Genomic DNA, 12427 nt, shown 5'->3' on the forward strand with positions numbered 1-12427 from the left:
CTATTGTCAATTTATTTGTTTGTTGGAACACATTGGGTGTTGATGGCTTGCCTGGACATAACAGCAAATCCCTAATGCATACATGCTCCTTCCCAAATTTGTAATGAAATAGGTGAAAAATAGTTTTCAAAAACTTTTGATTTTGTGCCCTCTGCAGCGAGAAATAAGAGCGAAGTTGTAAAATCACAGTGCTGAGAAGAAACGGTGGCAATATTAGACAGTGGTGTAAAATATTAATTCCTTTGAGTGGAAAACGGTAGGACGAGGTGGACATAGTTTTTTAACGGTTCACGCTTTCCAGTGCTTTGCAGAGATAATAAAATAGAGCTGACGCCCTTCTACTGTCATCACCCTGTACTCGGTCACTTTTGACGAGGCTCATTACAACCAAGTCGAACCTTACAATACATTGCAGAACTCTCTCAATCTATGAATCTAGCATAGAATGGTCCCAAGTTACTTCAGACATCGGCCGAGTGCAACATTTTTACACGGTGTGCTTTACGTATTCTATTCGACTTCCCCTGACTTATCTAGTGGACTCTACATGCCACCACTCTAACGGACATCGTATCTTACGTGAGCAAAGAACTTTGAAGACATGACAAAATAGACTGCTACTACAACTATTAAGGGAACACAGAAAGGAACAGGGGTCCGTAACATAGCTATTTGCCCGATTTCGAGGTCCTGTCATCTCGTGCTCGTGGTCATGAGAGTCTGAGTTTAAAAATTAAGCTACTCCATGTTCAACGCCTCCAACTCTCACCACTTTCACGCTGCAATTCCGCGAAATCCGGCATCTCGTTAAATTAAGGGCCCCTGGGAAAGAGGAATCTTCCAAAAAGAGGCGAAATTTGAGAAAAGAGTCGAAACAAGACGAATAATTGGCACCTTGCTTGCATTGCGGTGGCAAGAGGGGACTGCCGCGGCATGCTTGCAGCGCATCAGCTGGGCGGCAGCCACAGCACGGCGTCCTCGCCCAGGGCGTCCGTCACCAGGCGCTGGTGCTCCTCGTCCGAGACGCTGGGGTAGCGGCGGTGCGCGTCGCGCGTCATCCTGCTCAGCTTCTGCATGGTCGCCACGATGGCCTTCACCTCCTTGTCGCCGACGGGCACCAGCTCGGCCGCGTCGTCGTCGTGGAGGCGCGCCGACGGCCCGGGGTCCTCCTCGGACGCCATCCACGAGTCGCAGGTCGGGTACACGCGGACCCAGTCGCCCTCCACGGCGGGGGCGCGCGACCAGTCGCGCCCGTTCCCCCACAGCGAGCGGCCGCGGCGCGTCTGCAGAGAGACAAGGAAAGTTAGATCTACCGGGAGTCGAACCTGCACTTGCAGCTTGTGCGTTGTCCTTGCCGTGGTGGTGGACGGCCGCGGCCGTCGCCAGCCGTCCCCGTTGTTGATGAGCTGCACGGCGTCGCCGCCGTCGGCGTCGTCAGGCCCCGAGGACCGCCGCACCTTGCGGCTGCGGGCGGCCGTGCGCGCGGCGGGCGCTGGCGGAGGGGGGTGGCTCCTGCCCCAGCCGTCGCCCGCCCCCGCTCCCGCCTCCACCCTGACGGGCACCTTCTTGGCCCGGCCCGCTCCGGCACTGGGGCTCGGCGACTCGTCGCCGTCCACCGACGCGGACCTCGCCAGCGACCTGATGGCGGTGCGGTGGCTGGCCGCGGACGCCGACGCGGTCTGCGAGCGCCGTCGCCACATGCCCGCCGCCGCGACGGCCGTGATGGCCGACGTGTTCTTGCGGCGCGGCGACCGGCGCGGACTGGCGGCGTCCTCGTCCTCCTCGCCGCCCTCCGTGCCGCTGGAGCCGGAGCCCTGGCTGGACCCGGACGACTGGTGGTAGTGCTTGTGCTTCTGCGGACACCAACAACGCGTCACAACGCCGCCGTTTGAACCACCAGCTGCACTTTGAGAGTGTGCCACCGACCGAGCTGGCCCGCTGCTGCAGGTGCTGCTGGCGCTGCTGGCGCTGCAGGTACTGCTGGCGCTGCTGCTCCTCGTGCCGCCGCTGCAGCTGCACGGACAGCGCCGGCGGGGTGTTCTTGGACCAGATGCGGAACAGGGACAGCCCCGTGTTGCAGACGGGCATCCCCAGCAGGTCGAACAGGTCGTGCAGCATGGGTTTCTTGACAACGGGGTCCGCGTCGCAGTCCATCGTCATGGCGGGGTTCATGTTCACCTGCACAAACAAACCATATTTCGTCTCAATTTTTTCGACGCACTTAATTTTTGTCGGAGGAGCGCGCTGTTCCCCCACCTCCAGCAGCCAGGGCCTCATGGCCGCGTCGATGAGCACGTCGAAGCCGTACACCTCGAAGCAGTTGGCGGTGCGCGGCACGCCGCGGAGCTGGCTCAGCACGGTCAGGACCACCAGCTGCGAGATGCGCTGCCAGAGCCACCAGTCGCCCAGCCGCGCCTGGTGGAAGTGCCGGCGGAGCTGCTGCAACGTCCACTTGCAGCCCGCTGTGCCGTACAAAACAGTTTGCTTTGCAGTGACCTGTCGTCGGCAGGCAGACAGACGGACAGACAGACAGACAGACTGACAGACAGACCTGCGCCGACGCGCTCCTTCATCTCCGAGTACGCGGGGCCCTGCTTGTTCAGGGAGGTGTTGGTGAGGTGGCAGTACAGGTTGTCCAGGTTCTTGAGGGAGAAGCGCTCCGTGCTGAAGCGCGCCAGCCCCTCGCGGTACAGGTACACGCGCAGCGGGTGGAAGCTGGGCACGCACACGTAGAGGCGCAGGTCGAACTTGTAGCCGGCGATGAGTAGCGGGTCCTGCACGTAGCGCTGCACCACGGAGCTGGAGCTGCAGCTCAGCTCGTTCACGCTCTGCGGAAACAGGAGAACGGCTCGCTTTAGATTTTTACAGTGTCGCCGCGCCGGTCGCCCCGCCACGCCGCCGCGCTCGGCGGGCTGGCCTATGCGCTCCACCGCAGGCGCTTACCTCCCGCGGTCGCGGCCGCACCGCACAGCGTTCCGTCGCTGTCCCAGTCGCACTCATACGGGCCGCGCCATGAGTGCGAGAGAGACGGAGAGAGACGCACTCACCCTGAACAGGAAGATGCCCCTGCCCTGGCTCTGGCCCACGGGCTTGCAGATCCACACGGTCGACGGCGGCTTGTCCCGATCCGAGTTGTCGGCGGCCTGCCTGCTGCACTCGGCGATCAGCTTCGTGTACTCCTGCGGCAGGTTGTAGCTGTGCGGGCTGCGGGCAGACGAGGGGTCCGTCAGTGTTTTCACATGCAGGGTGCTTTCCTCGACGGGGATCTGGAGGCGGGGACCGTCCCGGCAACGCGCCTCGCGATGACTTGGACGACATGCGGCCTGGTTCCTTGTTCCTGTAGACTCATTCCGAGACACGTTTCCGTCGCTCTGTCTCTCTCGCACCCAGACCGGACGCCCTGTGGGTGCGAGAGAGACAGACGCCTCCCGGAATCAGTTCGCTAATTCCGCTAATTGCCGGCGGATGCCACGCGAGTCGCGGCACGCCAAGGACGAGGGCGCGGTGCGTGCGCGGGTGGCATTGACTCCGCCCTGTCGTCAGTCATGTCGTCAAAGGGCTGCACTAGCGTCTCCCTCGTACCCCTCCCTCCAGGAGTGCGACAGAGATGGAGAGAGGCCTCCGGCTCGGCACCCGTCTGCAGTGTCCAAGACGCGCTGCGGACCGAGGCTGCGAGCGAAGGGGGTTGGCGGTGGCCTTGGCGACAACCCGCGTCGGGTCAGGTCGGTTCGGTTCAGCTTGGTCCGCCTGGAAAGTGTCTCCGAATGGCGATGACGTCACGAGGCCCCGCATCGACTCGCGAGCGCAGCGAGGAAACAATGACGGCTGCGGAAGACTGCAGCCTGCAGCATGTCGCCCTATCGGCACATCTAAATTACTCTTTATTCCATTTCCGTCCACCGCCTCACTGGATGCGGGGCGGGCGATGCAGTTTTCGGCCTCGGTGCGCCGCAGCGCCGCACCAACTTTACAACTATCGTGCGGTTATTGTTATTTCCGGCCAGAGGCGCCAGGTGACGGGGAAAGGGGGGGGGGGAGCCACAGCCCGGAGCACGGCCAGCCAGAAGCGGTGCGGGGGCGAAACGCACTCACACTCATTTGTGCTGTTTGAATGGATTTTCGAAAACTGAGCGGTGACTCACCTGATGTCGTAGATGGGCCCGTACACCCTGCGCATGTAGGCGAGCGAGCGCGCCAGCTTGTCCTTGCGGCAGATGGACGACCCCTTCGGAATGTGGTTCGTAAACTGCAAAAATAGACGGCGACGCTCTGAGAGGCAGGCAGGGCGCAGGGGGTCGGGAAAAGGGAGGCCTAACTCAACTTACTCCACCGCACTCCACGCGCGGGACGGCGCGCGGGCACGCAGGCCCACCCCACAGTGTGCCCACACGGGCACACACGCACACCAACACACGCATTCAAACTCACTGGCAGTTAGTCAAACAAAATATTCACTCTCAAAGAATCTTTTATATACCTGAAAAATTTGCTGGGGCTAAGAAAAATTTGCCACCGCTCTTCGGAAATTAAAAAAAAAAAAACAGTTTTTACTTTGTATCAGTTTCAGATGGGTACAGTTCAAAAGACATCCTTAAAAAAAACGGAACCTCCGAAAATTCCCGACGGAGCTTCAAAACGCGCTTTCCAGGATTTTAAAATTTATTTTTTTCAAAGCGTCGTCTTATTGTTTTCCAATTCATTTTTTTTTTCAAATCGCAGTGCGCGGTTGGTACCATGAGGGACTGCAGTCCGCTTTGGCCCCAGCCCCGTCCGCCCGGTAGACTTCCGTGCGCCCTGCCGACGCCCCACCGACGCCCCGCCGACGCCCCGCGCCCCAAAAAGTGAAAGGGCGCAGGGCGTCTCTTTGTTGCCGCTTCATTGTTCGTTGTATCGCGCAACGCGTGGCGCTGGTGGCGCTGGTGGCACGCTGCAGGATGCATCCCTCACAGCGCGCGTTCGTTTGTTTTCCCCCGCGTCCCTGTCCTTGCCCGCTGGGTCCCTCTGGGTCGCGCCAGTCCCAGCCCGTCCCGGTCGGGGCCGCGTCAATATTCAATAGCTTATCGCACCGCCCCACATCGGGCTGACTTCTCCCCCAGCAGGCTGTCTCCCTCGCCCTCGCGGGGCGTGCCGTACGGGTGCGAGGGAGACGGAGCGACGCGACCAAGCAGCAACTGTGCGGAATCGGCCAGCTGGCCGGAGGGGCCGCGGCGCGGCTCAGCGATTTCCACGGTTTTCGTCTGCGCCACGTTCCCCGCGTGGCTGTGCACACGGAGACGTCATTGGTGGGCTGGAGGGCTGGAGGGCTGGAGGGCTGGAGGGCTGGAGGGCTGGAGGGCTGGAGGGCTGGAAGGCTGGAGGGCTGGAGGGCTGGAGGGCTGGAGGGCCGGAGAGCTGGAGGGCTGGAGGGCTGGAGAGCCGGAGGGCTGGAGGGCTGGAGGGATGGAGGGCTCACCTGCCAGGTGCGCAGCTGCTTGTAGAGCGCCGGCGAGTGGCCGCCCGTCCGCCACCACAGGTTCCAGTGGTCCCGCAGCGTGGAGCCCTCACTGTAAGGCCGCCAGCCCCGCTCGTGGCACACCTGCAAAATTTTAATTTTTGGATAGGTTTTCTGAGTCATTTTTAAGGAAGATTTTTTTTGTAGGCTTAATTTTTGGCTCCCGCTATTGTCGCTAGTCATCGCTGACGTCACCTCCGCGGCCATCCTCATCCTTCATCCCCTTTATCTACGACAGGAGTTGTTGTGGTGATCCCGTCCCGCCAGTGCACCGCCACTGCTCTCACTTTCACACACGTGCGCCCCGAAAGTCCATAAAGATCGACGACGAGTGGGTAACTCCGCACTGCGCCCCTGCGCCGCCCCTCCCCTGCCCTCGCGACCGTGAAACTCTCTGAATGGGACAGAAATACCCCCTGCAGATCAATCACTGCACTCTCCACACGTTCGCCGCGCTACGCCGCTGCCCCTGGCTGCGCCTGAGTCGAGTCAGCACACTGCCTCTGTTCTGTTTCAATGATTGGCTCTATGCGGTGCCTCGCGGGCCCCGCGGCCTCTGTTACGATCCTTACCCTTTCCGCAGGCCGCGCTCGTCGCGCTTTCGGAGGGGTGTCGCCTTGCCAAGAGAAAAGTGGGTCAAAAGTCTCCCGCGGCTCTCAGACACGAAAATAAACACCTGTCGTGGGGCCACGCCACGCCACGCCTCACCACGCCGCGCCACGCCGCCGTGCCCCAGGAGCGTCGTATCGAGCTCTCTTCTCAATCGCTCTCGGCATGAAACACACCCTTGCAGCGAACCCCTGCCTACCCACTCGCCAAAATAAAAGGGGCGCCGTTAAATCGAGGCGGACTCTTTCTGAGCCGGACCAAAAGTTCCGTTCGCGAGATGGATGGAAATAATACACGAACTCTTTTGAAACTAACGAGACTCGACTTTTAATTAAACTAAAAGTGCCACTAAAAGTGCAGCTGGCACTGCTTTTGCGCTTTCACTCTCGCACCAATTCCGGGCGAGTGTGTGTGTGTGTGAGAGAGAGAGAGAGAGAGACGGGCCGGCACGCGTCGAGTGGCTGGCATGCACCGTGGTGCGCGCATCGCCTTGAACCCTGACCCTGTCGCGGCCCTGTCGGCCTGCTGTCGATGCCGAGAAGGCCGAGAAGGCCGAGAAGGCCAGGAATCCGTGAGGCGTCCCTCGTCCCGCGTGCCTCCGTGCAGCCACACCGTAGCTGCTGCGGCGCTGCGGCCGTGAGGGGAGGTGTCTCCTCAAGGCCCCCGACTTAGGTGGCCCTAACGCTGTCGTGTTATAAATATCCCACGTCGATACGGTGCCGTTGTGGAAAGTCGGCATGCCCCTGGGCAGGGCGCCGCCGACACCACCTTCAGAAGCAGAGAGGAGGCCGTCTCTCTCCAGCCGCTGCTGAGAGGTAGGCAACCCACTGCCAAAGGACGACGAGAGTGAGCCCACTTCCGGACTCGTCAACCGCTCGCGTCGATCCTGACTTCGTTTATTTTCGGCGCCGCCTATTCCAGGCGCATTCCAGTTCCAGCGCGGCTATTCCGGTCTCATTTCCCCGGCGGGCCGCGCCGCATTGCCGCCGACGGCCACTGTCAGGGCCTCTCTGTGCGGCGCACGGCGCGCACGGCGCTTGGCGCATGCGGTGCTGGCCGCAGTAACTAACTTTTAATGGAGTAAAAATGCAGCCGCCGCAACCTCGCTGCTCGCTGCCCCTGCACTGCGATGCATGGCCCTGCACGCGGAGGGCTCGCGACACGACACGCGAGGCTGCAGGTCCGACTGAGCTACGCTGCTGCGCTACACTACAACGGTCCTATTATTTTTAGCAGATGATACCTTTACTTGAAAACATGCCTAAAACTACAAGACACATAAAGGTGTCAGCTAGCTTTTACTCGAGAGTCCAGAAACCAAGCGCGTATCCTAACAATATAATAAGGGCTGGCGGCCGGGGCAGGCTGGTGCGTGTGGCTGGCTGGCTTAAAAATGCCGTTTAACTGAAAAAAAAAAAAGATTTTCGGTCGGCGATGTTTAAATCCTCTGTTGTCTGTTTGTTGTGACCCAAGCGGAAGTGACCCGCTCGCCTTTTGTTCTTCTCGCCTCCCGCGTTCCGCTGAAATAGTCTATCGCACCCAATTATTTCTAGGGTTTCAAGACAAAAACTTTGGGGTTAGGGCCTAGTTCATCGTTTTTAATTTCAAGGAAAAATAGGTGCTTTCTTTAGGCGGTTTTAGGCTATTTAGGAAGTTGGCGGGAAGCGGCGGCGGGTTGAGCGCGCTCTGGTGGCGGGACGGTGCACTAGGGGTCTGGCCGGAACGCCGCGCCGAGCGGTTGAGTTCGTCCGTTGGCGCGTTGGCGCGCTGCCCGTTGTTGTGTCGCCGTGTGGAGCCCGCCGCGAGTGTCGAGTCGAGTGTAGTGACAGTGCCGTTTGACCGCGTGTGTTTGTGTGTTTGTGCATCGGTGAGGCGTCGGGCCGACTTTACGACCGCTCTCGTTTAGACAGCCTTGGCTGCGCGGTTTCCGCTTGGAGCGCCGCTTATTCGAATCGAAGCCGCTTCCAAGTGGTCGCGAAGCAGGTCTGCCGTCCCGTCCCGCGCATCGCGGGCCGGCCGGAGGGAGGGGCTGCGTCGGAACAACACATCAAGCCAATCAGCGTGTGCGTGTGTGTGTGCCAGACGGCAAGAAGAAGATATCATCGTCGGCGGCGTTTATAACCGTTATCAGGTGCAAGGAGCAGCAAGCGGCAGCAGCACCGGGACCGCCCGCCAAAGTTGGCGTGCCCTCGTCTTCGTCCTCCTCTTCGTCTGCCGCCGGTAGTATGGACTCATGGACTGATTCCGAGAGTCGTTTTCGTCGCTCTGTCTCTGTCGCACTCATGGGGCGTCCAGTGTAGGTGCGTGAGAGACACAGCGTCGAAAAAACGACTCTCGGAATCAGTCCGAGAGTCGTTTTCGTCGCTCTGTCTCTGTCGCACTCATGGGGCGTCCAGTGTAGGTGCGAGAGAGACACAGCGTCGAAAGTCAGGTATTGCCTTGTTTCGTCTTGTCGTGGGTCATTTCGGACTTAAAACAAGTCCATGAGTAGTCTAATGGCGCGTTGCGCTGCCGTCCGCTCGCGGGGTCAGTCCCGGTCGCCAGTTAGGGTAGTGCGGGAGCCGGTTCACCTCCGTATGTGCGGTCCGTTGTTTTGATGTCATATTGCCGGGGAGGCGTTAGCATGAAGTCAAGGTTGAAGGCCGTGTCGTGTCAAGCGCGCTGATGGGAGACCGTAGGTAACCGGAAAATTTTTCGTCGGTCGACGGGGATCGAACCTCGGCTCGGTAGGGCGCAGTGACGCATTGGACCTTTGCTTTTTCGCACCAGATCGGTCGCGCTGTCCGTCCGCCCTTTCCCCGCGTCCGTCCGTCTGCCCAATACCACCTCAAGGTCAGGGCCCGTTTTGGCCAAGCCGTCGGACGGCGGCCAGTGGCCAGTCAGTCGGGTCACGCGGCGAAAGTGCGTGTGTCACTTCGAGTTGTCACTCCTTGTGTTGCAAGGCCACTAGGCCGTTGGCATTGCCACCGCGGGTTATACCGAAATCCACCCCACCACTGTTTGGTCAAGCCTGAACAGTAAGGAAATCAACTTCGCAAACTGCACGATCTTGCGGAATCCCTGTTTTCCTACCCTCTTCTCGTTCCTTTGTTTCTGTTTCTGAGGGTGGTTCACTCATCCCTGGTGCACCTTGCCTGGGTCGGCGCTTGCTCTGGCAAGCCTTTAGGGACTGTGGCGACTCCTCGGGTGTAAAGGTCAGGCGTGCCTGGCTCCAGTTGAGCCTCCAAACTTCCAGTGGGCCTCTAGCCAGCTTCTTGTCGACTAAGTCGTACTTGCTCGTCTGCGCCTAGCGAGTTCCCCAATGAGGTTAAGTCTAGCGAGGGCAAGCGAGCGAGTTGCCTCTTCAGAGTCTCTCGCAATGCCAGAGGGCCGCTTCCGAGCACCGTCTCCGATGACCCTCCTAGCCGGCCCCACTGAGCTTGTACGCGGGCGCGGGCACTCGCGAGTTGTTCTGGGGTATTTGTGCTCCACCCCCAAAAACAAAAACAACGAAACGAGGAAAGGATAGGAAACCAAGGATTTCGCGAGATGGTGTTGGTCACCACATGGTCACCAAGTTGATTTCGTTTCTGTTCGGGCGGGCGGTGCAGGCCACAGCTTGGCACGGCCAGTTTGCTCGGGTCTATGTATTTTTACTTTCTTTGCGCAGTGCGATTTCTCATTGCCATGCATAGGATGGGCGCGGGTCATGCACCGCCCGCACCGCCCCACTTCCGGGCGAACCTCGTCCGGGGAGCAGGCCTGGCAGTGCGCGCCGCTCGCGCTGCTTGGGCTGCTTGGGGCTGCTCACCGTGTAATTTAGCCAACGCGTCCCCCCCCGGCCCCCCGGTCCCTACCCGCGAGCTGGTAGTGGCGCGCAACCCCCGGCAGCCTTGTCAGCGGTCGCCCAGCCTGCCTTGATCAATCTATTAGAGCGGGCTGGCTCCGCCAATTACGCCGCTCTGGCGGCGGAAGAACCAGGAAGGCTCAGTTGTCGCGCCCTTCTCGTTGGCGTGGGGATAGTGCCTGCCGTTTTCATTCAATTCTTTTAGAATTTTGATTCGGCATAAGGTTTGGGCAGTGCGCTCCTCGTCGTCGGTCGTCGTCGTCGCTTACCTGCCAGAGGAGGTACGGCCCGGGGCTGGGGTTGCCGGCCTCGTTGATGCGGAAGATGAACGGGCCGTCGAAGGCCGCCATGAGGCCTGCGGCAGGAAGACAAGGCGCGTTTGCGTTAGGGAAGGGAAGGGAACGGGGCGAGGAGGCCCAGGACTCTTAAGGGCGCAGAACGCCTGGCGGGCGGGCTGTCCCGCCGACGCCGCAGTGAGCGGGATGCCTACCCGCCACTTTGCAGGCGCGCTGTGGACGGCAGTGGACGGGAGTCCCTCGGGTCGTGCGGCCAACTGCGATGTCACTGTGCTCTATCACTGTGCTCTGGCACCGGCCACAAGCGGAATATGCAACACTCCGCCACCACGTCACGGAGTCCGACAAGTGCTTGTCGGGGGCCGACCCGGAGTGCGGAGAGGAAAACGCAAAAAACAAAGTTACTCTGCTTGGTGCCGTGCTGGTGCACCTGTTGTAGCAATGAGCCGCGTGGGCGACCAGGGGCAGGGGGCGCGCGGGGCGGGGGGCAGGGGCGGGGGACCTGGAGTCAGCTGGCACCGGCCGGCGCAGCCCCACCACGGCCCCACCGCGGCCCCGCGCCCCGCCTCAACCAACCCTGCCCCGCGCCCGCCCCGCCACCTTCGTTTGCGACCAAGTCGATATCGCCCAGGATAACTTTCTTCCTGCGACGGCCAAAAGCAAAGAATACTACTTGTTCTCCAGGGGCAGTGCGCGGGGGAGGCAGCCGCATCCGTCCGGCGGCACTTTGCCGGCAAGGGGGGAGGACGCCGTCGAGAGATACATTCTAAGTGGTGGAAGCCCTGCCCCACCCTAACCACTACATCCAAGCAGCAACGACCAAAACAAAAGCAAAAGTCCCCCATCAGTTTGTTCGGGGCCACCACTGTCAAATTACAGTAACGAGCTCCGAACTTTATAGACAGGCGAAGTGCAGGTTCGGTTGGCAGGAGGATTGATTTCCCGCCAGAGGCGTGGCTCGGTGCCCCGGACGCGGAGGCGGCGGTTTCCGGTTCAAATACTCACGCGGGAATCGCTGAGACGGGAGGGACGAACGCGAGCACGGCGACGTGCAGCTCAGCGCCGCGCGAAACCGCGGGCAAGAGTGGCGCCTGCACTGCCTGCGCGCGGCAGCAGGCCGAGGACCGGCTTCTTGAAGACGGGGTAGTTGAAGTGGAAGACGGCATGCGAGTCGCCGGGCCTCGAAGGAGCGCCAGCCGCTGTAGCCAGTCGCCGAGTCCGCGCCGAGGCCTGCAGCACGCGCGCGGCGCGTGGCGACGCGAGGCCCTTCATTGTCGGCGACCCCGGCGGCACGGCGACGACGGCGACGTGGAGTCCACGTGCGAGCAGGACTCGGCCGGCCTGGCCCACATCCTCCGCGGTGACGATGACAACGACGACGGGCTGCTCGGCGTCCTGGCGGCGCCGCGCACCACGAGCGGCTGGAGGCGGCTGGGCGTCGTTTGATCCCCGCTGGTGCCTGCTGGTCTCTCAGCAGCTGCAGGTGGTGGCCTGCCCCACCCTCGCCCTGCCCACCGCCCCAACCGCCCCCACCGCCCGCACGTGGCCCGCCATGACGGAGCCGGAAGCTCACTGGGTGCCGCCAGCTGGTGTACTACAAGGACGGTGGGACGGCGGGGCACCCCGAGCCCCAAACCCCGAATGGAATGGCCTCACCCCGCGCTGCTCCGCACCGCCAGGTTGCCTAACCCCACACACCCCGCCCCCGCCGCCCCCGCCGCCCCCGGCCGGGCCGTGGTGGGGACGGACCCAGACGGGCCCAGACGGGCCCAGACGGGTAGACGTAGACGGACGGCCCGCGGGGTGGCACCGTGGTGGCACTGCCGCTCCTTCCGCTTGTCTCTCTCGTTCACCCGCCCCACCCCCACCCCACTCAGATTGGCCGGCCGATAGGGGAAGTTCGGCAGGGCGTATTTAAAGGGGGCAACAGGCCTTTTGCCCTCCCTCCCTCTTCCCCCTTTTCAGACCGGCTCTGGATCCGCCCTTGAAGCTCGGCGGGCCCTTCCACGACACTATCGAATTCAGAGCGGCGCGACTTACAAGGGAACGGGAACCGATTTCTGCCATACTTTGGGATCTTAAAGACCATTTCAAGAAAGAATTTTCGGCACCCACAGTTCGTGCTAAAAGTCACTACAACGCCCTAAAATGAAAGTTCAAGGTCAGGGCCGGCCCGTTTTGGCCAAGCCGTCGGACGGCGGCCAG

At 61.3% G+C, this 12427-nt stretch overlaps 2 protein-coding genes across 2 annotated transcripts in view; one reads left to right on the plus strand and one right to left on the minus strand.

The window, feature by feature from the left end:
- Positions 1-32: 32 nt before the first annotated feature.
- On the minus strand, positions 33-11350 carry LOC117639893 (probable tubulin polyglutamylase TTLL2). The gene is made up of 10 exons (XM_034375857.1): positions 11228-11350; positions 10196-10281; positions 5453-5575; positions 4143-4246; positions 3048-3204; positions 2552-2828; positions 2257-2462; positions 1927-2178; positions 1356-1850; positions 33-1283 (listed from the first exon to the last, which is right to left on the minus strand). Exons 2-10 carry the CDS (start codon positions 10274-10276, stop codon positions 948-950), a joined length of 2031 nt encoding a protein of 676 aa, XP_034231748.1. The 5' UTR covers positions 10277-10281; positions 11228-11350; the 3' UTR covers positions 33-947.
- LOC117639849 (interference hedgehog-like) overlaps positions 7865-12427 on the plus strand; it is a 42842-nt gene continuing 38279 nt past the window's right edge. The window contains exon 1 of the mRNA XM_034375810.1: positions 7865-8320. The gene's annotated coding sequence lies outside the window, so the exon portion shown is untranslated. The remainder of the gene's footprint in view (positions 8321-12427) is intronic.

The sequence above is a fragment of the Thrips palmi genome, unplaced genomic scaffold, assembly GCF_012932325.1.
Source record: "Thrips palmi isolate BJ-2018 unplaced genomic scaffold, TpBJ-2018v1 HiC_scaffold_1, whole genome shotgun sequence".
In the NCBI taxonomy this organism is placed as follows: domain Eukaryota; kingdom Metazoa; phylum Arthropoda; class Insecta; order Thysanoptera; family Thripidae; genus Thrips; species Thrips palmi.